The 25,043-nt window shown below is 42.2% G+C and overlaps 1 protein-coding gene across 1 annotated transcript in view; it reads right to left on the bottom strand.

Moving 5' to 3' along the window:
- Positions 1-25,043, bottom strand: part of LOC117254244 (adenylate cyclase type 1-like) — a 67,935-nt gene that overhangs the window by 6,265 nt on the left and 36,627 nt on the right. The window contains exons 9-16 of the mRNA XM_033622377.2: positions 21,862-22,056; positions 15,535-15,632; positions 15,267-15,351; positions 14,514-14,603; positions 11,820-12,076; positions 11,527-11,653; positions 10,462-10,578; positions 40-186 (exon numbers count right to left, since the gene is read on the bottom strand). Coding sequence (XP_033478268.2) covers positions 40-186; positions 10,462-10,578; positions 11,527-11,653; positions 11,820-12,076; positions 14,514-14,603; positions 15,267-15,351; positions 15,535-15,632; positions 21,862-22,056 — 1,116 coding nt within the window. The remainder of the gene's footprint in view (positions 1-39; positions 187-10,461; positions 10,579-11,526; positions 11,654-11,819; positions 12,077-14,513; positions 14,604-15,266; positions 15,352-15,534; positions 15,633-21,861; positions 22,057-25,043) is intronic.

The following is a 25,043-nucleotide window of genomic DNA, read 5'->3' as shown; positions in this document are numbered from 1 at the left end:
AAAACTGCTGATTTACGATGCAACAAAACATTTACTCACCTCATCAAAGTCAGCGATGATCTCATTGAGCAGCCTGAGACATTCGACGCCCATGTTGTTCCCGTCCAGTTCAATGTAGAAGTCGTTGAAATTGGCGATGGAGGCGAACAACACTCCAACCTGAGCATAGGACTGGTAGTACAGGTCCTGTTAGGACATAGAATTCAGAAGGCTTTTAAGGGTTACTTAAACCAAATTACAAAAAACATTTAAAGGGACAGTTCACCCCAAAATAAAAAACACATATTTATACTCTTACCTGGAGTGCTATTTATCGGTCTAGATTGTTTTGGTGTGAGTTGCTGAGTGTTGGAGATATCGGCCACAGAGATGTCTGTCTTCTCTCAAATATAATGGAACTAGATGGTGCTCAAAGTGTCATAAAAATACATTTAAAAAACTCAACATCAAAGTTTCTTTCCAAAAATCATGACCCGGTTACTCAAATTGTGAGCAGTTTCATGTAGGAACTATTTTCCTATTTTCTCAACCACATCACCGCACAGAGAGTAGCGTGCATCTATCATTTTGTATTTTGTAACAAATGAAAAACATGGGATTTTTTTGTTTGTTTGTTTTGGTGGAAACCCTTTGGTTTCTAGTAAAAGTAAATATAAATTCGGTCTAATTTGCTCAAATCTGTCCTTGACATTTCTGCCTTCATCCCAGTACAATGGAGGTGAGGTGTCCCCGTTAATCCACAGACCTCACTGTGAACCAGTGGTGGAACGTAATTAAGTACATTATCTCAAGTAATGTACTTGTACTTTACTTGAGCAGTGGCGTGCACAGACTTTTTGAAGGGCAGGGGCGAAAAGAAAAAAAAAGGACACATACAGCGCGTTCTCGCCACTGAAGAGGGCACTAAGTTCTGTGTGTTTTCGAGGGCACTTTAGACATGTTTATATGTTATACAAATGGCATATTATATAGCCTTAAAACAGACTAATAGACAGACTACTCAAGTTAGTTTGTAGTTAGGATCAGCATCCACGAGAACTGTGTAGATTCAATGTTGGACTGTGAAGAACACACAGAGACATGGATGTATGAAAGAAATAAATCCCTGGGGGGGTCTGGAGGTCCTCCCCCAGAAAATTTTCAATTAAGTAGATGCCATTTCCTGTATTCTAGTGCATTTTAACACCATATTAGCACCAGATAATCCAAACTGGTTCTGTGAGATATAGTTCTGGCTCAATATAGATCAAAAAAGGGCCCAACATAAAAGTAATTGCAACAGTAATGTTTTTACCACCCAAGAGGGCAGTTTATCATGTTTTTACCATGATAAAACATGATTGGCTGCCAAGAGGGCACTTTAGCGCGTGTTTTGGTTCCCAGGAGGCCATTTTGGCTGCCAAGAGGGCACTTTAGCGTGCGTTTTGGCTCCCAGGAGGGCACTTTGGCTGCCAAAAGGGCACTTTAGCATGTTTTGGCTCCCAGGAGGGCACTTTAGCACGTGTTTTTCAACAACTGGGCCACGAGTAAAGTACATTTTCCGGGTGAAACTTACTTTTGCTTTCATAACATTTTTGATGCAGGACTTTTACTTTTAACAGAGTATTTTCCACAGTGTGGTACTAGTACTTTCACTTTTACTTTTACTTTTACTTTTACTGACTGCTGTGAACATCTGTATTACTTTCCACTGAGAAAACAGTCCCTTTAAAAACTAATAACTGTGTTTTTTGTATTATCCAGACTAACAGGAAAGATGCATTGCTGTGCTTTTTTTAAATTATTTTTTCCAGTGCTGTGGGCACAGAGGCGGTCCTGGCTAGAAATCAACCAGCCACCCTCCTCCCCTGATAAGTAAAGAACAGTCCCTTCATAAATAAAGAACAGTCCCTAAAGTACAGTGAGGTTTGTGGGCCGTTACCTGCCACAAAGAGAGAAATGTGAACGGCTCGTTTCTCCTCTGACACGCCACATACCTGTGTGCCGCCACGGCTCGGTTGTCCAGGTACTACTGGGCAGTCATGACACCATCGAAAGAGGAAATTACTGGACCTGAAGTCGGACTTCTCTGTCGCCGGTAAGCTGTTATCTTGCGCCGCAGAGCACTATGAGCCTCCGCCGTATTCCTGTCTGTGACCCCCGTTCAACCCACAACTGCCAGGATTCACCTTTCCTTTCTGCTGCTGGTTGAAACGTGATAATGGGGCGCCCCAGCGCCCACTCCACTAACTTGACGTGGAAATGAGCGGTAGTCTAGAAAACTGCCGAGTTTTGTTTGTTTTTTTGTTTTTTTTTGGAGGGCGCTTGTGCGGCCTCACATAGATTGCGCCCTGGGCAGTCGCCCACATTGCCCATAGCAAAAACCGTCCCTGTGTGGGCATCACAAAGACACGTCTATTCACTTTTATTGTATCAGGCTCAGGGCTTGAACTGTTCTCAGTGCATATGATCTTAGCCCACATGAGTACCCATACTTATTGCATGAACACCCTCAAGTGATATTTCATTTACTTTAACCGATGGAAACCAGACCAGAACATTTTGCTTTGCCTTTAGAGGCAGTCTCCCACTGTAACTTCTCTGTAGGCAAATTAATGATGCATTTTCCATTAGTTTTGCAAAATTATACTTGTGTTCAAAAATGCCTTTTGTTATTTGGAAATATATTGCACAATTTCACACTGTAATGGAAATCCACTCTATTTCATTTTTTAAAAAAATATTACTTGCACACACTGTATGCTCCTCATGAATTTACAGAAATAGATTTCACATGGGATACACAGTGGTTAGAAATGTTAAAGAACTTAAAAGCCAGATGCACTGCAGCTGCTGGTTCACATTCAAGATTCAGGAGAGCTTTATTGTCATGTTGTTTCCCACAGCTAAACTGCAGTTGCACTACAGGACATAAAACAACCTAAGAGAACTTACTGTTTGCAATTTAAATACTGACTGAGGTCGTGGCACACACTCAGGCACAAATATATCAAGTTTATATGTATAAAGGGCAAATAAAACCAGTATGCTCACATGTGGCTACTGTAGCTCCCAACGCAACAAAGACAATCTTTCAATGCTGATGTTGGAGCAATGAAACTTTAAATTCCAGGCTGCAGAGTCCCACTGTGCTGTGTTATGAATACAGTGTATGGGTGAACTTTAGCCCAGAGGAAAGAAAGGAAGTCTTTCTATACACTGTAGCTGCGAGGGGTCACCAATGTGCCGGAAACATACTTCCTGACTTCCTGCCCCCAGTGTTTACTAGTCTCAGCCCCAGATGATCCCTGTGCCGTCTGACGCATAGCCCGCTGATTGTTAAAGGATAAGGCCACTGTTACTTTAGCTTTTTGTTATTATTAGCAAATCCCTTGACAAGACCTAAACCAACAATGAATTTAACCTACTAACCACTGCTGTCTGTGTGGTCACAGCCTGTAACCACATAGCTTTGCTGCAGTCCTGAGGTGGTTTCAAATACACTACAATGACCATGCTCATTCAAGTAATGCTATTTTATGGGTTTTTATTAGTTTTGGAATAATTATGGACTCAAACACAAAGTGTAAGCTATTTGTTTTTTGATTTATTCAGGGGTTTACTGATGATAATAAAAAGATGAAATAATGCTGTCATGTTTGAAACAGTTATTCACCTCACAAATGTCTCTGCAGGTGCTTTGTCAGTTGGATGATGGATGATGTAATTGTGATGTCATCTGGGTTCTTTCAGCTTGGGATCAGAGACTTTTTTTTAAAAAAAATAAATTTTTAACAGAAGATCCAAGTTACAAACTGGAGATGCGGAGTTTGAGAGATAAGAGCATCTACCAGGTGTTGTGAAAAAAGCTGTCTGTGCGCATTATGGGAAATGCAGGTTCCTGCATTTTTGGAGTGTGACCCACATCTGGATATCTTGGCTTCTGCTGCATCAGTTTTGACCACTCTTTCAATCTCTCTCTGCCAACTCCCAAAACTGTGTTCAAGTGCATTATTAAGTTGCATTAAATCTGTCTTAAGCTTGGCTCCTTTAGTCTGTAGATGGTCATTTTGCATGTCAGTCAAAGACCCCCCTGTGGTCAGTGTTCTTGTTGAGCTCATTATGCTACAATTTAGCCCTGCTTTTTTTCTTTCTCATATGCTAAACAGGCTAAATTATGGATTGAGACATCAAAGCAGTGTCCTAATTGTAGCTCTCTTCCATTTACACAAAAATATGCACTGAATACTTTGTATTATACAGAGTATTACAAATTACACAATTACCATTCAGATGAAGGTAACCCTTCATAATAACATTTGCTGCTTTTCTATCTACTTTGCAATGGTAAAACAGACAAGAATAATATATAAGGAAGAAAATGAAGGAAATGGTAGTGCAGGGGTTTGCATCATGTTTTCTGCTTATATGCTTTTTAATGGAAGGATTTGTTAAAAAAAAAAAAAAAAGCTTAGAGTGCAAGTTTGCTTTCACTTTGTTGCCTTTTATGTGAATTTTTAAATGTCCCCTGACAGGAATTGCTGTAACATTTTTACTAGTTGTGGACCATCAGCTCCAAACTTTTTCTGTCCATGTTGTATATGATAGTAATTACACAAATACTCAAAAAGGCTTTGATTTCAGATACCCAAACCTGAGGTAGAACAAATACGACCATGTTTTTCTCATAATATTGATATGTCCCCTTCATAAACTGGATGGTCGTAACAAAAATACAGCAAAAAGTGAAGAAACTGATCAATATACTGACTTAAAGGAAAGTTACTTTGACTTAAGGAAACAAATGATGGTTTGTTGGTACAGTTCAGGCCATGGTGCAGTGACACAAAATGTGTAAAATGAGGAGTAAAATGCATTTATTTCATGCTAATATGTAACAAAATATGCTAAAATAAATGTCAGTTCCATTGAACCCAATAGAGCTCAAGATCACAAAATGTGTCTCCTCTCACAGTGTCTACACCAGACACTCCAAGCTCCACTATAATAGATACTGCTACTACTTTAAAAGATATTACACTGATTTTTGAAATTCTTTTTCATTTTTAGGTTATTCTCATTTTTATACTCTCCATTCATCTCTATAACTTACAAGATGCAAACACTATCCCAACTCCTACACCTTTTTTAATATAATGTCAGTTTTCAGACTGTAAAGGCCAATTTCCACCAGATGCGTGTTGGTTGCGTATGCGCTCCGGCACGGCAGCGGAGCCGATAGGATTCCATTCTAGTCAATGTGTTTGTTTCCACCAGCTGCGGCTGTGCTGCGTTCCGGCTCCGTCTCAGCTCCGGCACTCCGGAGCCCTCCGCAACAGATACGCAGGACTTCTATTTTTGCCGGACGCCGGAGCACAACGCAGCAATTCAGCACAGAGCAGATCGTGCGGGGCAGGAACTCGTGCACAGAAACACAATAAAACATCCGGTTAATTTTCAAAATAAAATACACAGTGTTCACGGCGGATCATATTTCCCTGCACTACACCTTAAAAACTACATAATGGGCAGAGGCAGGCCTGAAGTCAACAGGTCAGAGGTTTTCAGACGTCATTTCACCCCGTGAACACCATGGACGAGGAGATATTAATCATGGCAGTGCACCGAGATGTCTTCCGGCGGAGCTGCACCGCACCGCACAGCAAACGCAGCCGGTGGGTATTGACGGACGGCGGAGCACGCAGTGGATAACCAGCGCTGCCGTTCCGCAACGGACACGCATCCAGTGGAAATCCGGCATAAGAAGTAGAAGGATCCAATACTGCCATCTGAAAAAGTGCAGAGGACATGTCTCCTGTGTCTGCCATAAATTACGCCCCTGCAATCAGAAGTTTTACATGCGAAATAGGGACAAAAATTGTAAATAATTGACAAAAATGTTATAATACAATAAATATGTAGCATAAGAATTCGGACACAGCTTTAGTGTTTACAAACCAAACTTGTCCTCTTGAGGGGCTATGAATTTCCTGAAAGGATGTATGTTTTCATCACTTCCTGAGAGAGGGAGGAGGGGGCTGAGGAAGGAACAGAGATCAGTGGAGGGGATGTTCATCAATCAGTGGAGACAGACTCACAGGGCTGTCAGCTCACACTTCCACTCTACCACCGCAACACATGGTCAGGTCAAGCTGTGCCATTGTCCTCAACAGCTGGGATATTTTTCCACGTTAAGCCCCCGACACTTTGAGGGCACACAAGACTTTTTTTTGTTTTGTTTTGTAATGGGGAAACTAAACATGAAGCCAGTAACCTGCTCATGTTCTAATCAGCAGAATATATTCCTTCAGCTGATTACCAGCTTGAAATTAAGTTCACAAGATGGCAAGTTTAGATTTCACACCAGCCAATAAGCACTAATTTGGTCATTTATGGGTCAAGAGGCATCTTGATACATTGGTCAAACTGCTAGCGGCTAAATTTGGCTGAAAAGTGAGACATTTCAAAACATCTAGGCCTCAAGTTTAACAGCAGTATGATCTGGCAGTATAAACTGGTTTTAAGAACAGTGGCAGTATGTGCAAAGCGAGCAGTGATGAGACTGAAAAGGTGGGACTAATTAAAAATAATGATCTGCATTGGTTGTCCCTGTAACTGCCATCTCAGCTACTGATATCATGCACTTCATTACTGTGTGCAGAACTTTCACCCCTGAGAGCTACACAAACTAAATTTTACCCCCAGCTACTGGGAGGAAACACTTGCTCCATCTCATTTCATTACGGGGGTTATTTCACCAAATCCAGTTCTGTGTACATCAAAATAATAAATCTAAATGAGAAGTTTGTTATTGATTACACTCAATACAATATGTTTCATTAAGACAGCAGGAGATGTACAGTATTATGTTGTTCAGCACAACTGTGTTAAAAATGGAGTGGGTAAGTACTGAGAAAAATAAGTTCTGGAGAACTGGCAAAGTACCTTTATCAGGCCCTGTATAATATTCCTGTGTTATCTGGGAGGGTTCAGTTTGTTGAAGGGAAATTTAAGTTTATTTCAACCCGTCTCCTATCGTCCTAAATTTGGTTCAAGTGACTAGTGACATACAGATAATAGTTAGCATGTTAGCCGTTAGCCTAGATACAGCCGTAGCGTCAGACCTGTTAAAATGTAAGTGAACGGGCATCCCTTCAAGTGCAAAGTTAGTCCACTAAACAAGCTTTTTTTTCCACAAAGACCGCCTCATATCGTTAGGATAAATGTCAGAGAACATATAGAAAACGACATGTAAACGTGTTGTCTTACCTTACCGGTGTGCTGCCATGTTTGTTTACCATTTAGCTCTGATTTCCAAAGCGGGCGGAAATATCGCGAGAACAAGCAGAGATCTCATAGCGTGCCTGAACAAGCAGCAACAGCGGGAAGGCAGAACCGGAGGGTCGCCTGAACGGAGGAGGAGGAGGAGAGAGAGAGGCGCAACAGGTAACGTTAGAGGACGAGAGAGGAGGAATGGGTGCTGCAAGGCTGCGTAGCTCTGGAGATTGGTGGTGTACCTGTGAATGCTGTGCTCCAGTGCCCACAGAAGAGGAATGCCTCTGTTGCAAGGAATGGGAGCGGTTGCAGCCTTATTTTCAAGGTCTGGATGTGACCAAGGACAAGACACCTCCACCTGGAGTAACGTTAGTATCCAGCTGGGCTTTATCTAGAGCTGGCGAGATATATTTCGGCTGCGCTTTGGAAAGCAGAGCTAGAGGGATAAACAAACATGGCAGCACACGTAAGGTAAGACAACACGTTTACATGTTGTTTTCTATATGTTCTCTGATATTTATCCTAACGATATGAGGCGGTCTTTGTGGAAAAAAAAGCTTGTTTAGTGGACTAACTTTGCACTTGAAGGGATGCCCGTTCACTTACGTTTTAACAGGTCTGACGCTACGGCTGTATCTGGGCTAACGGCTAACATGCTAACTATTATCTGTATGTCACTAGTCACTTGAACCAAATTTAGGACGATAGGAGACGGGTTGAAATAAACCGAAATTTCCCTTTTAATTTATCATATAGTAGACGTGCATTTTCTTGCAGCTACTTAACAGTGAGTTTATAATATGTTTCTCTTAAATCAGGCTGTGTTTGTGTGCACGCACACAATGTTGTGTCATCATGGACAGCTTATAGCTCTAAAACTAGAGGCCCTGTTGGTAATAAAACACGTTAAAACAACAGAAGTAGATTGCTTGTTTTAGTATGTAGTTAGAGCTTGCTATTAAGTGTAATATAGTCATTTAAATGCTGTTGGAACAATGGTAGGATACATAACCTAAAACAGTTTCTATGTGTGATCAGGATCTTCCAGTGGGACTGAAGATGACTTTAAGGGAAGGCTACATGGGAGGAATACAAGAGTAAGATGCAAGATTCTGTTTATTTTTCAGACTTTTCCCTAATCTTTATATTTTTTATCTTTCCTGGTTAGTAAAAGCCATTCAAATGAAACAATCTGAAATGGAAAAATAACTCTTTGATTAAACTGCTCACACCTCAGACATACATCCTGTAACACAGATCCTGTTAACACCTTTTAACATGCGTCTTGGCTGATCCGATCACAGGCGGATAACTCTGGGGCAGCTGTGGCTCAGGAGTTAGAGTGGATCGTCCCCTAATGGGAGGATCGGCGGTTTGATCCCTGCACAGCAAAGTATCCTTAGGCAAGATACTGAGCTCCAAACTGTGTGTGTGTGTGTGTGTGTGTGTGTGTGTGAATGAATGAATGTGACATAGTATGAAAGTGTTCTAAGTGGTCAGAAGACTAGAGAGGGGCAACACAAGTGCAAGTCCTTTAACAATAACTTATTCAACGTCTAAGTCTGGAAGTTTAAATTCATGTCTCACAGAGTAAACTAAAAAAACTAAAAAAAAACTAAATTTTTCTCTCTGTCGGTGAAAACTGATCTGAGTTCAGACTGTTAACTTACAGCACAGCTACACTCACAGATAACTGAGCCTACCTGCCTGTCAGACAGCATCAAATCATAAACCTTCCCCAGGTAGTCCAGATCTGAGGGGAGTCCTGCGGGGATCAACAGTTATGAAGTCTGGTGACTCCTTGCTCCGCTGCCATTTAGCAGCTCACAAGTGGAGCTAACTGCTAACAGCCACCATTGTAACTAACAAACTCCTCAAATCCATTCAGCAGCTCTACCATTCACAGTCAGACACACATGGCTGATTATTTACTGCTGAATTACAGCTCATAACTCGCAACAACAGCTGACGCTGCTCTGGTGTGAGTGTTTGTGAAATATCCTGGTGCTGACTATTTAATGGAGTTTGCCAGCCTGTCACTCATGCGCCATTTGAAGATAATTGCTACCACGGCTGTTCTCGGCTTTCAAGGTGCAATAGTCCACCACTAACATTTTCATTACGTCACGTCTGGTCTCGTCAACAAAAATGAAACATATGTTTCATGTTAGTTTTTTATTTTCAAGGTCTATTTTTAGCTTGTCATTAGCCATGTTTCCATCAGCCTGTTTAGATGTGCATCTAGAAGTATCACATCGGAAAATTATGATGGAAACGCCAAAATTCAAATTAAATTTGAACAAACTAATATACGCTTGCTTTAGCCGGGTTTTGGTTGATTCGAAAAAAAATGTTGATTCGCAAAACGGGGGATGGAAACAGTTATGTTCGAATTAAGTCTGACGTAGCGCACCTCTCTCCATGGTGATATCCACACTCCGGGTCGGGAAACGGTAATGCATTTACAAGCTGGTTGCCAACCGCCAGAAAACGTAGAAGAAGAAGAATGCGAGACTTGTTTTGTTTCCGGTTCTGTGGAAAACTCGCTCAAGTTCGTAGTTTTCTCGTAGTCTGTACATTTAATGGAAACACACAGGATTCGTATTTCTTTTAATGCGCATTTCCCAATGATTCAAATCACTTTTGGATGGAAACATAGCTATTGTCTCGTTTTCGTCATGGAAAAGAGTTTGATGACAAAAAACTTTTTATCATAGTTTTTGTCAATGAATTGACACTGCAGAGGGCATCCTTTAATGTGGCCCAGGACACATTACCATGCACACTGCTGGAAATGTGGCCATATGGGGCCCAGACCATGTCCAAATTTTGTCTGAGCGATCAGATCTCAGGACGCATTGAGGACACATCGGATGCTTTAACACCTGTAGATAACGCTGTCCACTTGCGATCCAATCATCCAGGACACATGGTAATACCAGATGTAAACAGGGCCAAAGGGTCACCAGTAAACCTGTGTCCATGTAGGGAACTACTGACCTTGACATCTAAAGAACACCTTTCAGCCAAATTCAGCTGACTTTTAACCCAGATGTCTGGGTGTCTTTTGACCTGTAAATCACTACACCAGCTCCTCCCAGGTGCGTCAGGAAACACTGGAAAGTGTTTGCTGGTTTGAGAGGTCTTAACTCCCTTTACACTGATAATGCTTGTAGGACGAGCCTGGACATGTCTGTTGATGCTCACCATGTTCCTGGGGTTTGACATGAGGAAGTGCTGAGCCACATGAGCCGGCAGCAGATTGAACAGGATTCTCTTGTTATCCAGCTTCACTTTCTCCATGTCGCCTCTCTCCTCCTCCGCCTGGACACCATCAGCAATAAATACAACACACAAGAGGAGAAAGAGAGGTGAGTCTTTACAGAGTGACAGTGATATGTAGATCCAAAATGAAACTGATACTCTATTGTCCCAATACAATGAACCTTTATTGTAGCTCAAAGCTCAGAGGGAGATGTAATTGCTTATCTTTATCACTAGAGGGAGATAATGATTTGCAAACAAGACAAACGCTCACTGTCATTCCTAAAATAGAAACATAGACACTTTCATGATCCACTGGGACTGCACAAGACTGTGCATGCAAACACACACACACATACCATTCAAACACACACACACTGAGAACATATGCATTATTCAAAGCCATTTGTGCCTGAAACTGAATCCTAAAATTTGGGTTTTAAAAACCTGCCAGTCAAGTCAAAATATTTCATCTTGTTTCCACCAGAAATTAACTTGTTTCAAGACATGAAAATCTTCTTTTTTTGTGAATTGTGTTTTATTTAGTTTTCTTTTATTAATTACAATAGAAATAGGTGAATATACAAAACCATAAAAGATAAATACATTTAAAAAAAGGAAGATAGAGACCAACAAAAGTTACACAATTTGACATAGATTTTAAATATTTAAGATCATCTGTGAGTGCATACTATGATACACTTATAACATTAATATCATCATTAAAATCAATAATCTGCACTGGTTGAGATTTTCTTACTGCAGATATTTATGTATGTTTTTCATCCAATACACAACTTACAATTTCCCTTAAACACAACAGGAGCAATTTTGGGGTTCAGTGTTTTGCTCAAAGACACTTTGAGCTGTAATGAGGAGGAGCTGTGGATCAAACTAATAACCCTAAGCAGATTTTCTTGGAGTGAGCAAGAGCAACTGGGTGTGCACATACAAAGCCTTATGCATGCATCAGCAGTAACGATGTGCTACTTGTACAAACAGACGTACCTGAGTGGCCCAGAGATAGTCGAGCCGCAGCTTCAGGTCCAGCTGTCTTGAATGCAGAGCCAGCGCTCCAGAAAACAGCAAGGCAGCCAACACAGGATCGTACCCCCGTGTGTGGAGAAACCCTCCCCTGAAAGACACACACACAGAAAAAAAATGGGTTGTTTGCTCCTTTAAATATCCTGATAGGCAAATTAAAAAAACTGAGAAGAAATATGAATTTAAAACACATACATGAGCCACAAACATACATATTCTCCATACCACACTACACATCACATGTAGCTCAGTCTCACCCCACAGCTTGGCGATAGCCGCTGGTCTCCATGACGACAGTGTAGGTGACAGAGAGGAGGAGGAGCAGGAGGATCTTGGGGAGCGAGGAGACTCGGAGGTAGGGGACAAGAGTGAGGGTGCCAGCCACACAGGACAGTAGGGCGTATGCCATGTTTGTACAAGCTCTGTCCACTGCTGTGCTGTTGGCATCTGCAGAAACCTCTTCCACCAAGAGGCTGGAGTTTGTCCCAACTCTCCCCCAAGGAACACATCCCACCTGGAAGGAGATATCACAGGAAAGTGGGTTAGATAAACAAACAACCACTAATAATGCCTTTTATGCTTTTATGTTAGACATAAGGCAATTTATGACAATGAAATAAACTTAAAAGATACACAGTACTGTGTGTGATGCTGGGGAGGTGAATTTAATTCATCTAAAAATGTGTATTAAGTAAAACTGTGGGCTTAGCGCTAAAACAATTAGTTGAGTAATTAAGTCAATCAACAAAATGAGTTGACAAGACTTAAAAAACAAACAAACAAAAAAAAACAATTTCAGGTGTAAATTGAATTTTTACATGTGACTCTGCTTCCCCATTTCCAGTTTTTATGCTAGCTAAGCTAATAGCACCCTGGCTGTAACTTCATATTTGACCTAACAGACAGATAGAAGTGTTTTATGGGGGCTACTGTGGGGTTACAGGGCACCAGGATCGTTGATATGAGCCATGCAGTCAAGTGAGAGTTGCCTTTGCATACTCAGCATAAAGTCAAACACGTTCTCGGTGGGTGTTGGTGTTGGCCTCCGCCAGGGTTGTCCCTTCTCACCACTCCTGTCTGTGATATTCATGGACAGGATCTCAATGCACAGCTGGGGGGAGGAAGGGGTCCGATTTGGGAACCTCAGAATTGTTTCTCTGCTTTTGCAGATGATGTGGTTCTGTTGGCTTCATCACAATGTGATCTCCAGCATGCACTGGGGCGGTTTGCAGTTGAGTATGAAGCAGTTGGGATGAGAGTCAGCACCTCTAAATCTGAGGCCATGGTTCTCTGCTGGAAAACACTGGATTGCCCCCTCTGGGTTGAGAGAAAGTCACTGCCTCAAGAGTTCAAGTATCTCAGGCTCTTGTTCATGACTGAGGGTAGAATGGAGCTTGAGATGGATAGGCGGTTTGGTGCGGTGTCTGTAGTGATGCGGGCGCTGCACCAGAATGTTATGGTGAAGAGGGAGCTGTGCGAACCATATAAAAACATCTAAAACTAGGAGCTCTGTGAGGCTGTATTGTGGTGCTTTCAGCTAACGTCAGCACGCTAACAATGCTAATATTCGGCATGGTCACACACTAAACTAAGATGGTCAACATTGTAAACATGTACCTGCTAAACATCAATATGGTAGCATTGACATTGTGAGTATAGTAGCATGGTGACGTTTGCAATTAGCTCAAATGAGCGCTGTGCCTCAGCAAAGAGGCTACAAGTTAACGTCTCTTAAGGCTCTGGTTCATCTTTGGTATTTTGTAACCTTGAAATATTAAAAAAAAAAGAAATTAGATAAAAAAGAAAACAATTAGATTATTCAAAAAAGGAAATGATCAAAGTCTGTAGCTAGCGGGGCCATCCCTTCACTACATCCCTGCTGCTACACCTTTGCTTTATTGTATTTTTACACCTACAGTGGGCTAATCACACACCCACACACCAGCCTGACCAAGTTCTGGGGCCGTTGCTGACACCAACCAGTTTGCGTTTAAAATATTTTAACGGGTATTTTACACTTGGACAATAAATGTTTTATTCTTCTGAGACTCCGCGGCACCATCTGCTCGGGTGCAACTCTGCCAACTTGTGTACTGCAGAGACTTGAAATGACAATGAAATGATGACACTGTGTCTAACTCAACTGCTTTGCTCTGCATTGTGTACTTTAATGTTCTATTATTTTTACATAGCCTAGGCCTTTAAGTCATTGTATGATATCAGCATTTGAACCCCTGTCTTTATTTTTTATAAGCAGTTAATAAATTCTTTGTCACCAGTTTACATTCACAGTGATATGATGCAAAACAGAGATGGTTATTATATCTCATACATGAGTCATATGTGTTTCTGATCATCTATGTTGCAGACATGTCCTTGATGGAGATTGATCTAGGTTGAGCACATATTATATTATTATAATATAAATGTAATCATATAATAAATAAGATAGTAAATACATTATCAATACTTTATGATTCGCTATATATAGCTATAAGCCAGTATAAACCAGTATCCTGTAATTAGTTTATCATGTTTTTTTTGTTTTTGTTTAAGTATGTTTTAATCTCACACAAAAAGTCTTGACCATGAGCTCCTCAAGCTTTCGGCTGCATCTCATGGTCTTTCTCAGAGAGTGGCGGTTGACATTATGGAACTGAAGGCACATAATGACACCTGAGCAAAAGAAAGACATCCACTAAGAAGGACTGTGACATGCAGTTGAAAGCTACAGAAAAAGTGACATATAGCTTGAGTTAAGATTTTTTTTTGTCAAACTGCTGTCTCTTAGGTCAAAAATAAACTTTCACTCTTAACTTTATTTTTATTTGTTTTTATTGTTTTTTGCTTCCCCCTGCACAGTGCTTCAAATTGATTTAGCATTATATTGTGCATTACAAATAATCCTAAACGTGAATTAAACTAATTATTATATAAATCTACACTCTTACCACACAGGCCTGGGTAACAGAGTAGGTGAGCAGAACGAGGAAGACACACAGCACCGTTCGGATCTGGATGGTGAGGCAGCCCGGTTGGCACTAAAACCAGAGGAGAGAGAAGGGAAGTGATTGGAAAATAGAACGAGTGAGTAAATGAAGCACCTGTTTATCTACTTCAATGGCATTTTGGACACATCATTAGCCAGGAGTGGAAATGAAATGGGTGCATTTTGTGGTGTGGCTCATTACATGCAGGCCTATTAGAGGAGAAGCTTAAAGGATATGATGAGAGTTCAATGTAGCATGATGCCACAGTGTCATATAGAGGGTATAAGTTGGCGTGGTCACTCACAACCTGACAAGTGTGCGGTGGAGGAAGAAGCACACAGGCTCTACTTCAGTAAAAGTAGCAATAGTACAGTGTAGAAATATTCTGTTACAAGTAAAAGTCTTGCAGTTAAAATGTATGTACTTCTGTACTGATAAAAGTACTCATTGTAAAGAATGGCTCATTTCAGAACAATAAATATTATACAACTGGATTATAAATACTGATGCATTAATGTGTTCATCACTTTAACATTGCCGCTGGAAAAGGTGAAGCTAATTTTACTACTAATATTTTACTACTACTTACAGTAGGTTATCCATAATAACAAATTACAATTTATTAGTTGATTTCTATATATAAATTTGTTATTTTGAATAATCTTAATCAGGTTTCTGAGCTGCATCCTGAAGGAGGAGGTCTGGGAGTCCTACCTGAACACTGGTAAGATGCAGGTACATGACACAGGCCACGTGGAAACACACACACAGCACCAGCAGAAGCAGCACCAGCATCCCCCTGAGAAACGAGAGGAGAGACCAGAGTGAGAAGGGCTTCCCCACTTTTCCACTGACTGCAGCGAAAACACCTTCCTTCTTAATTGTCTCACTGCACCCTAGCAAGAGCGATCCAATTACGCTACACGAATGGACAAGCTGCAAATGTGGAAGAGTCTGTGTGTGTATGTGTGTGTGTACGTACTGTGGGATCATTAGCAAATAGATAAGGCCAAACAGAGCAGCGAGGATCAGAGAGAGAACCACTGCACTGATGAAATGGTCGTCATACACCTGGTGATACTAAGAAAGGACAAAACAGAGAGGAAAAAGTCAACATAAGAATCATTCATTCATCCATCCACTCAGATGTTTATCTGTGTCTAGGTAGGAGCAGGTCAAATATACTTTTCTGTGGAGAATCTTTACCCTGCTTTAAAACCAAATGCACAAGTGTGATATTTTTTCCAGTGTAGAGTTTATCTGTGCTGTCTAAAGTGTTTGTGTTACACAGTGACTTAAGTATTTTTCAATCCGGACCAGAGCATGTGAGCGGAGCGGGTATAAATTTCCGCTCCTCGCTCGCAGACCTGTCACTTTGCGCCGCTCGTCCGCTCCGCTTGGTTCTGCGCATTTTTCGCTCCGCTCCGCTCCATCATAAATTTTATCCCGCTCCACTCGCTCACCACTCCGCTCAAAAAACTGTGTCATACTACCCTAACCTGTAATCTTCTGTTCACAAATAAAACGGGGTCTGCCCAATTTTCCAACAGCCCATTGGTCCGACATCCCATTGTTCCAACAATATTAAATCCATTGTTCCGAAGTCCCGTTTTTCCGAAATCATCATGATGCCCTGTGGTTAAGGTCTGGTTAGGTTTAAGCACAAAAACCACTTGGTTAGGGGTTAGGGGTTAGGGTTAGGGTCAGGAAAAGATCGTGGTGTGGGTTAAAATGAAAAAGAAAGTGACAAACACATAAGCCGTGAGCCTGCTTCGCCTCAAGCCTTTCCTAGCTGACCCAGAGCCGGTTGCGGCGCACCATCAAGGCAGAAATACGCCCGCCGGGAACCGTTCAGCATCGCGGAGAGCTCCCCACACAACCCGACCCCAGAGTTAATAACAGGAGGTTATGGTGTTTCACTCTCTCCTCTCTGTGACACTTGTATCTCGACCAGTAGCCTACTTTTGTTGCGTTGCTGATCCTCTATGGTACACAAATACAGCATATCCTAGTATAATCACATATCGGAACAACAGGACGTCGGACTAATGAGAGGTCGGACTAATGAGAGGTCGGAACAATGCTACGGCACCAATAAAATATGAGCTTGGTAGATTCTCCGGGGAAGCCCTCTCCTCGCAGTTAGGGACCGTTCTACACGGTACCGCTGGCAGGGTGGAAATAGTCAAAGTGTGGAGGAGACGGACCAGGTTAAGCGGCCGACCTCCGAAGCCCTCTCGCCTCTCCCTGCAGTTAGGGACCGTTCTACATGGTACCGCTGGCAGGGTGGAAATGGTCAAAGTGTGGAGGAGACGGACCAGGTTAAGCGGCTGACCTCCGAAGCCCTCTCGCCTCTCCCTGCAGTTAGGGACCGTTCTCCAAGGTACCGCTGCTTCTCTTCTCAGTTTCTTTTCTGAAGTACACAGTAAACTCCATAGTTTTGAAAGAAAATAGTGTGGGTGTGCGCAGGTGCAAAGATGCATTCTGGGTCGGGCATGAGCGACCGGAGCAAAATTGGAGCGAGAGATAAGGCTCCGCTCCACCTTTTAAAAAAATAGCCGCTCCTCCCTCAACACAAAATCCTCCCGCTCCCCGCTCCCCGCTCCCCACTCCGCTCCGCTCACATGCTCTGATCCAGACCCTATTTTGCATGTTTTTGTGTCTAAGACCTTTTTTCCACCAAAATTAGTGCATGTATGTATGTACGTTTAAACACGGTAAACCCACTAAAAATGGTGAATAAAGTGCCTTTTTTTATCTGGTGTGTCATGTGTCACATCATAGAGGGGTTGCACACTGGAAAACAGGCTGGTAAACAGTAGAGAGCAGTAAGGAAGCCAGTGAAAATTTTGCGGTGGTTACTTTGTTTCTCATTTCTCTTACTTTTTCAGTCTTTCAAACTTGGTGCCGACTACATTGTCATTGGTGTTCAAGCGCTGCTCGGACAGAGACAGGTGGTATTCTGTGGATGTTGATCATTGGGTCGCATCGACAAAGGGGCTACAATTAGTGCATCCACAAGGCTGTTGTATTGCCATCACTGCCAATCAGAGCAGGAGCCGATAAACACCCCTGACTACTGCAGAGTCATTTGTCAGGGAGTGAATGCCGATCGTAACAATCTCCATTAAACACAAAAGCCAGATGTTAGCGGTGTTAGTGGGGTTTTTATGCAGTTGGAAAGGGGCTTATATGACTAATGAGAACAACAACTTGAAATTGGTCCAAAATTGAGCAACATCAGTGGCCAGGCCACAATGTAAACACTGAGGGCATATTCCCTGTGACAGTTTACATCCACCAAAAGTGTAAATTGACAGTGCACAAAGGCCCTGAATGGTTACAATGCAGCCTGTTTGGCCAGTACTGCCTGGCTCAATTATGGACCTATTAAAATATTGTCATTCCCATTAGTCACTTAGATTCAAAAACATGGGAAAATAGGGCCCAGATTAAAGAATACCTAAATTACCCTTTAAGGCTGGAATATGCTTCTCTGGGCTGCAGCAAATATACATGGGGTCTTTGGAAGAGAGTTGCATGGCTGTTCAAGGTTCTTCCAACTACCATCAGGAGTCACATAAAACAACAGCTTTTTTCACACTCAGACTTTTTGAGTTCATCACATCAGCTCCTTTGCAAAACTCGGTGACCTACATGTATAGTTATCCATACCACCCTTCTCTGCGTAGATCTGCTGAGACATTTAAAGAGTCTTCCGAGAATCATAATTTCCACCTTAGCTATGGAAGTAAACACCACATTGATTTTCTGCCAAGTTTTGTGGCCAAAATACCACCACCTTTTGTGGTTAGTAATTGTCTTGCTTAAAATACACATAATTCTCTCTTCTCAGTTTATGTTCAACCTCACACAAACTATGCAAGCTTGTGTGCTTGGTATGAACGACAGATTAGATGCTCCAGGATTGTTGATTTACAGAATCCCTCCAGACTGTTCTGGCTTTGGGTGTCCTTAAAGTTTGGCATGCCCAGAATACCTCCAACAATTGACCTGAAATGGCACCTTCCACTGTGCAGAAGCAGTAGCTCACTCTTCTTCTCTATTTGAGCCTCTTATTCTCTCCCTCAAGGTGAGCTTAGACAGACCAAGAGGGAAGTTAATTTCACCTGCTTGCCTCCATCATCATATCCTTCTGGTTGGTACCCAAAGCCTCCTTCCTGAAACACAGGTGATATCTGGAGTGTCAGTGGAGCTTCACCTTTGGACTCAGCCTCAAGCATAAGCCACCTGAGAGGGGCTAATTCCACCTGCTGTTCTCACGCTCCATCTAACCCTTGTGAACAAGACCTGAAGATTGTTAACTCCTTCACTTAGGGTAGCATCTCAGTTATGAGAGGCAGCAGCTAACCAGAAGGATGGCAACTCCAATCCTGATACAGCTGTCATCATCATAGAATAAGGTCCCTGATCATAAAGGAAAGAATCCATTCACTGGTTGTCAAGATATGTTACAGGCTAAAGGCCTTTGTAGACCAAGTCTGTATTTTTCCCATGCGTTTTGATCCGTCATCTGATAGATTATGTTATGTACAGAAATCTTGCACATTGAGTGTGATGCATTTCATTACTCCATTGGTTGGGAAAGTTCGCTATACAAAAATGCAGAGTAGCATTTGCTTCCCTTGCTTCTCTCCACTGAAGGTACCTCCCCGTCGACACTCCCTGAAGGCGTCTTGCATTTGGTTATCGAATTATGAAACAATATTGTGTGGCTTTGCACTCTGCTGTAAGTATCATCATTGCTGTTGTGCATTTCTGGATAGGCTAAGATAACATTGTCTCTGTTGTGGAAGATTTCAAAAAGATAATTGCTTCCAAATATTTCCACTTCTTTTTCTTGCTGGCCCGCTGTCCACTTTTGTCTGAAGTCTGCGTTTAAACGTGATTGATTTATTTTTAAACATGCAACACACTTGGACAAAAAATACAGATTCATTGTGCAAAGGCCTAAAGAATCATGGCAATAGACCAACCAAGCGACTACTGACTGACCTCTGGAGAAAAAGAGAAAATGAGGGATGATAAAGTGGAAGAGGCCTACGTTACATGACAGCTTTATTGTTTTTATCTTTAATGAGTTCAGATCTCACCAGAGCATGTGAGCAGAGCGGGGAGCGGGAGGATTTTGTGTTGAGGGAGGAGCGGCTATTTTTTTTAAAAGGTGGAGCGGAGCCTTATCTCTCGCTCCAATTTTGCTCCGGTCGCTCATGCCTGACCCAGAATGCATCTTTGCACCTGCGCACACCCACACTATTTTCTTTCAAAACTATGGAGTTTACTGTGTACCTCAGAAAAGAAACTGAGAAGAGAAGCAGCGGTACCTTGGAGAACGGTCCCTAACTGTGGGGAGAGGTGAGAGGGCTTCGGAGGTTGGCCGCTTAACCTGGTCCGTCTCCTCCACACTTTCACTTATTTCCACCCTGCCAGCGGTACCATGTAGAACGGTCCCTAACTGCGGGGAGAGGGCTTCCCCAGAGAATCTACCAAGCTCATATTTTATTGGTGCCGTAGCATTGTTCTGACCTCTCATGAGTCCGACGTCCCGTTGTTCCAATATGTGATTATTACTGTATTTGTGTACCATAGAGGATCAGCAACGCAACAAAAGTAGGCTACTGGTCGAGATACAAGTGTCATAGAGAGGAGAGAGTGAAACACCATAACCTCCTGTTATTAACTCTGGGGTCGGGTTGTGTGGGGAGTGCTCCGCGATGCTGAACGGCTCCCGACGGGCGTATTTCTGCCTTGATGGTGCGCCGCGACCGGCTCTGGGTCAGCTGGGAAAGGCTTGAGGTGGAGCACGCTCACGGCTTATGTGTTTGCCACTTTCTTTTTCATTTTAACCCACACCATGATCTTTTCCTAACCCTAACCAAGTGGTTTTTGTGCCTAAACCTAACCAGACCTTAACCACAGGGCATCATGATGATTTCAGAAAAACGGGACTTCAGAACAATGGGTTTAATATGGTCGGAACAATGGGATGTCGGACCAATGGGCTGTTGGAAAATTGGGCAGACCCCGTTTTATTTGTGAATAGAAGATTACAGGTTAGGGTAGTACGACACAGTTTTTTGAGCGGAGTGGTGAGCGAGTGGAGCGGGATAAAATTTATGATGGAGCGGAGCGGAGTGAAGAATGCGCAGAACCAAGCGGAGCGGACGAGCGGCACAGAGTGACAGGTCTGCGAGCGAGGAGCGGAAATTTATACCCGCTCCGTTCACATGCTCTGGTATGAGTGACTACTCTGATCATAGGTCTCACTTTCTCCTTAGTTATCTCCACAACTGTAGTTTACAGCTATAAAATTCTGGTTGTAATCATATCTAACAACCAAAATCTTTTCAGATGGAGGTCCTTGAAGCAAAATTTTCTCAAATGGGGGTCATGACCTAATGTGTATCAATTTCAGGGTCCTTGACACAAGAAAGGTTGAGAGCCACTACCTTAGAAGTTATTCTTTATTTCTGCCTGAGATAAAAAACTGTTTTAGAGGCAAATGACACTGAATGGATCTAAATTCTGTAGTTGGATATGAAACAATCTAACGTTTGCTCTATAAATCCGATGTGCAGTTAGATCTATACTTCAGGGACAATGGTGTGTCCTGAACTCTACCAGCATCCTATGAAAGAAATATTTTTACTGTAGCTGCGTGGGAGTAAATAAACACTAATTTGAGTCTTGATTTTTTTTTTCTGCTGGTGGCATTTTCCTGATGGATAAGACTTCTGAAAATGAGTAATAATTAACTAGTTTTTACTGTGTATGGGGCTATGATTCTTCTGCCACCAGTTTGGATGTCTAGATTACACACAGACAAAGACACAGACATAGAAACTGTGACACACACACACACACACACACACACACACACACACACACACATGCCCGTCCCTGTTCTGTGGCCCCTTTATGGCTCACCCACGCAAGCACAGGAGAAAGCTATCACGTGTGCCGCTCAGACGTTCCCAAATCATTATCTGCACCCCCTCCTGAGAGGGTGGGTGGATTCCTCATACACACACACACACACACACACATACACACAGACATCATAGACAACAGGCGTGGGAGAGAGGGAGAAAGGGGAGAAAGAATTAGAGACTGTGTAGGGTGTGTAGCCTATGTGAGAGAATAAGGTTGGGGGGGGGGGCAGTCACGAAGCATGTTACCTTGTGATGAGGAAAGTATATATTTGTAACATTTTGTAAATATAAATCCAAGTTACTGCTGGCTTCTCTGCAGATGTTCAGTGTGTATGCATGTGTGTGTGTGTCCTCACCCTGCGCTCCCTGTCTCTGCTCCTGTAGAACAGAGTGATGAAGTTGAGGTCTGTTGTCTCTGACTCGGTCTGCCGCGCTTCAATGAGCCGCCCAATGTAGCGGTTGACTCGTGTTCCTGGCGAGTGCTGCACGGCGGTGGCTGAGAAGGACGTCCGACTCCTCAGCTTCTCTGACGCAGTCCGCAGGGCCCTCCGCTGTCAGACACCAAACAGACAACACAATCAGCCTCTGCAGAGGCTGAGCCTGTCTGATGTGTTAAACTTGGCTGGTTCTCAGCTGGTGTGCTGAGGCATACCAATGCAGAGTTTTGTGAAGTCAGCATTCACTGCTATAAGATTTTGTAATAACTTCACAAACATCAGTGGAAACAAGATATGAAATCTACAGCCATGCTGGCTCAGCCCTGTCAGGCTGCAATGCTTGTTAAACACCAAAAAACGAAACTGCTTGATGAAATACAGACAGAAAACTTTACACCTCATTACCATTAGTGGGGTAGAGAGTTGTGAGCTAAACTGTCAGCTAAATTAAGGCCCTTTTCACACCTGGCATTAACGTCTTGGGTGATCCATGCATAAGTTGACAGCTCTAGGTACAGGTGTTAATGCACCCAAGATGCATTGCGGACACATTGAGCTTATTTATACCCAGTATTAACCTGCATCTTGGTGATCCCATCACGAGTGGATAGTGCTAAATACAAGTGTAAACGACCATCAAGACACATTGTGATCTGATCACTCAAACCACTTTCTGAGGCGTGGGACATATTTGACTACATATCTTTTGTGGTGTAAACGCTCATGAGTTCTGATGCGTCCCTGACAAGGACTACATTATCATGCAGAACATGGTGGATGTTTTGGTGACAACGCTCTATAACAGGAGTTTTTAATGTTCTTGAGATAATTCTCAGAATTTTTTTGGTCCTCTTTCATTTGGTCAACCGTTGACTAGAGAGCATGCTAGCAAGCTGCTAATGAGAGTATAAACACAAGTGTGTGTAGGGCCATTTGACCTTCTGGTGTAAGGGACCTAAACAGTGACAAAATCTGAACAAAAGTGATAAGCTGGAGACCGATAATAGAAGCATGTTAATACAGCGCTGCAGGGATGATGTTATATTGTAGGCAGACGTGGTAGTTAGCATCGCTTTTGTTCCCTCATCAAAAAGTATGTGGCAAACATACGTTTATGGTTCTTGCATGTTTTGTTCAGCAAGACTATCTTCACAAATGAACACCACTTTTATAATTTTTGAAGCATAAATGCAATCGCCAGAGGTAAAATGCTAATGTTAGGCTGAAAACAAACTACACCACGGTCACACCACCACAACAATGCTGTGAAGCCATGTTCAGTGTGATGACATTCTGCAGTCTCCTTTAGCCGCTTGTTAGCAACTGCCTTTGTTAAGACACATAAAGACTTCAATATTCACGACTGACTTCAATATTGACGTCTTTTATGTTGCAGAACAAATCTTGAAAGTCTCCTCAGCTTGTGTTAATCACAGACCTTATTTCAGGCATTGAACCAAAGACCGAGAGGGAACCGGGAGTGCAAAAATGCTAACTTAGGACTCATTCCTGCTCCACTCTGTACCAGGTGTAAACAGGCTCATTGAGATCCAATCACTCAGACCACATTTGGAGGTGATCCGGGCTACATACAGAATGACCACTTTCTTTTAGCAGTGTGTATGAGAATGTATCCTGGTCGATACTGAAGGACTGTCTACTCAGCTGGCATCCTCTGTGTGAGTGGAAGTATGTAGTCAGACCAACAGCGTCATATTAAAATCAGCATCATATAAAAGTGTGACAACAGGCAACAGCATCAACAGGCAAAATGGATTCTCGTGGATAGAGTACGCACAAAACACGCTGCCTGATTTCAATCTGGGCCAAAGAGTCACTTCAACAAAAACTGGAAGATTCATGTAAAACGCACTGCTGCATCCTGCCATACATAAGAGACACTCTGCACCATTCTTATATCATTAAGCATGTTATCAGTGTGCATAAAGCAAGCACACGGTATGCTGTAGGTATTTATAGTTAGAGTCTCAACTGTAGCTATTATTAGAGAGGAATCAGTCAGTTCTTCTTCTCATTATTTTACAGCTACAGTGCAGCATTATAAAAAGAATGTGAAGTATTCTTTAAATTTACACCTGCTTCTACAAAATAACATTAAAAACAGTGGCTCTGTCACTTAATCATCCAGTCTCAGTGGAAGTGATACAAGGATCCTAATATAATCACTGTTCTGCTCCCACAGATTCTACATCCATTTGAACGAGTCATTCAGTCTCATTTTCATCTTTCTCAAGTCTGAAGGTGTAAAAATACTAGTGTCCCTGAAAGTGCACAAAAGCTATTAATATGAGGATACAAATTATTCATTTGTAATATGCAAAACACAGTATTTCATTCGCACAAATTAAAAACTTTATATCCACAATACCGGCCAGGCCAACAGAAACTGAAGCTCTTATCCAGCAGCTTTCAGACTGAACTCCAACACATGTTCTGCATCACACAGCTGAACAGCTTTGCCTCACGTAGAAACAAGTTTATTTTGACTGACATGTTCAGTAACTACACCACGAGTATCCAAATTCACTAGAAAGTGACAGTTAATAGTCCAATAATCCAATGTACCACTCCATTTATTTTAGGTCATAAAAATGATTTATCATCCATCATATGATTAAATATGCTTTTGGCCAAACAATTTGCAGTGTCATAATTCCATTATAAAATTCCACTGTGTCACAATGCTAGGATTTTGGCTACTTGGATAATCATGTAACAATGTGGCTAATGCTATTATAGGAGATGATACCATGCTGTGGGTGATTACCAGCAGTCATAATGCAACCTCATCAGAATCATGAAGTACAAATGCCTGGCCAAGCTCACACAGTTGGGCGGATTACGGCTAGCAGGCTATTTCTGACGGTCAGACCCTGTGATGCCACAACACCAAATCATCAGCCACCAAACACTGAGTGACAGGAACAGACCAGCAGCACTGTGACTGACTCACTGCTGGATTAAAGCAAATATACTCACAAAGATGATGAGAAACACCTGAGCAAGCTCAAATTGATGCTCATATGCATGAAAAAAATCACCAACATATATATATAAACATGCACACATGCACACATACA

The sequence above is a fragment of the Epinephelus lanceolatus genome, chromosome 6, assembly GCF_041903045.1.
Source record: "Epinephelus lanceolatus isolate andai-2023 chromosome 6, ASM4190304v1, whole genome shotgun sequence".
NCBI lineage: Eukaryota > Metazoa > Chordata > Actinopteri > Perciformes > Serranidae > Epinephelus > Epinephelus lanceolatus.
The sequence above is the reverse complement of the archived record's forward strand: the minus strand, read 5'-3'. Positions and strand labels throughout refer to the sequence as shown.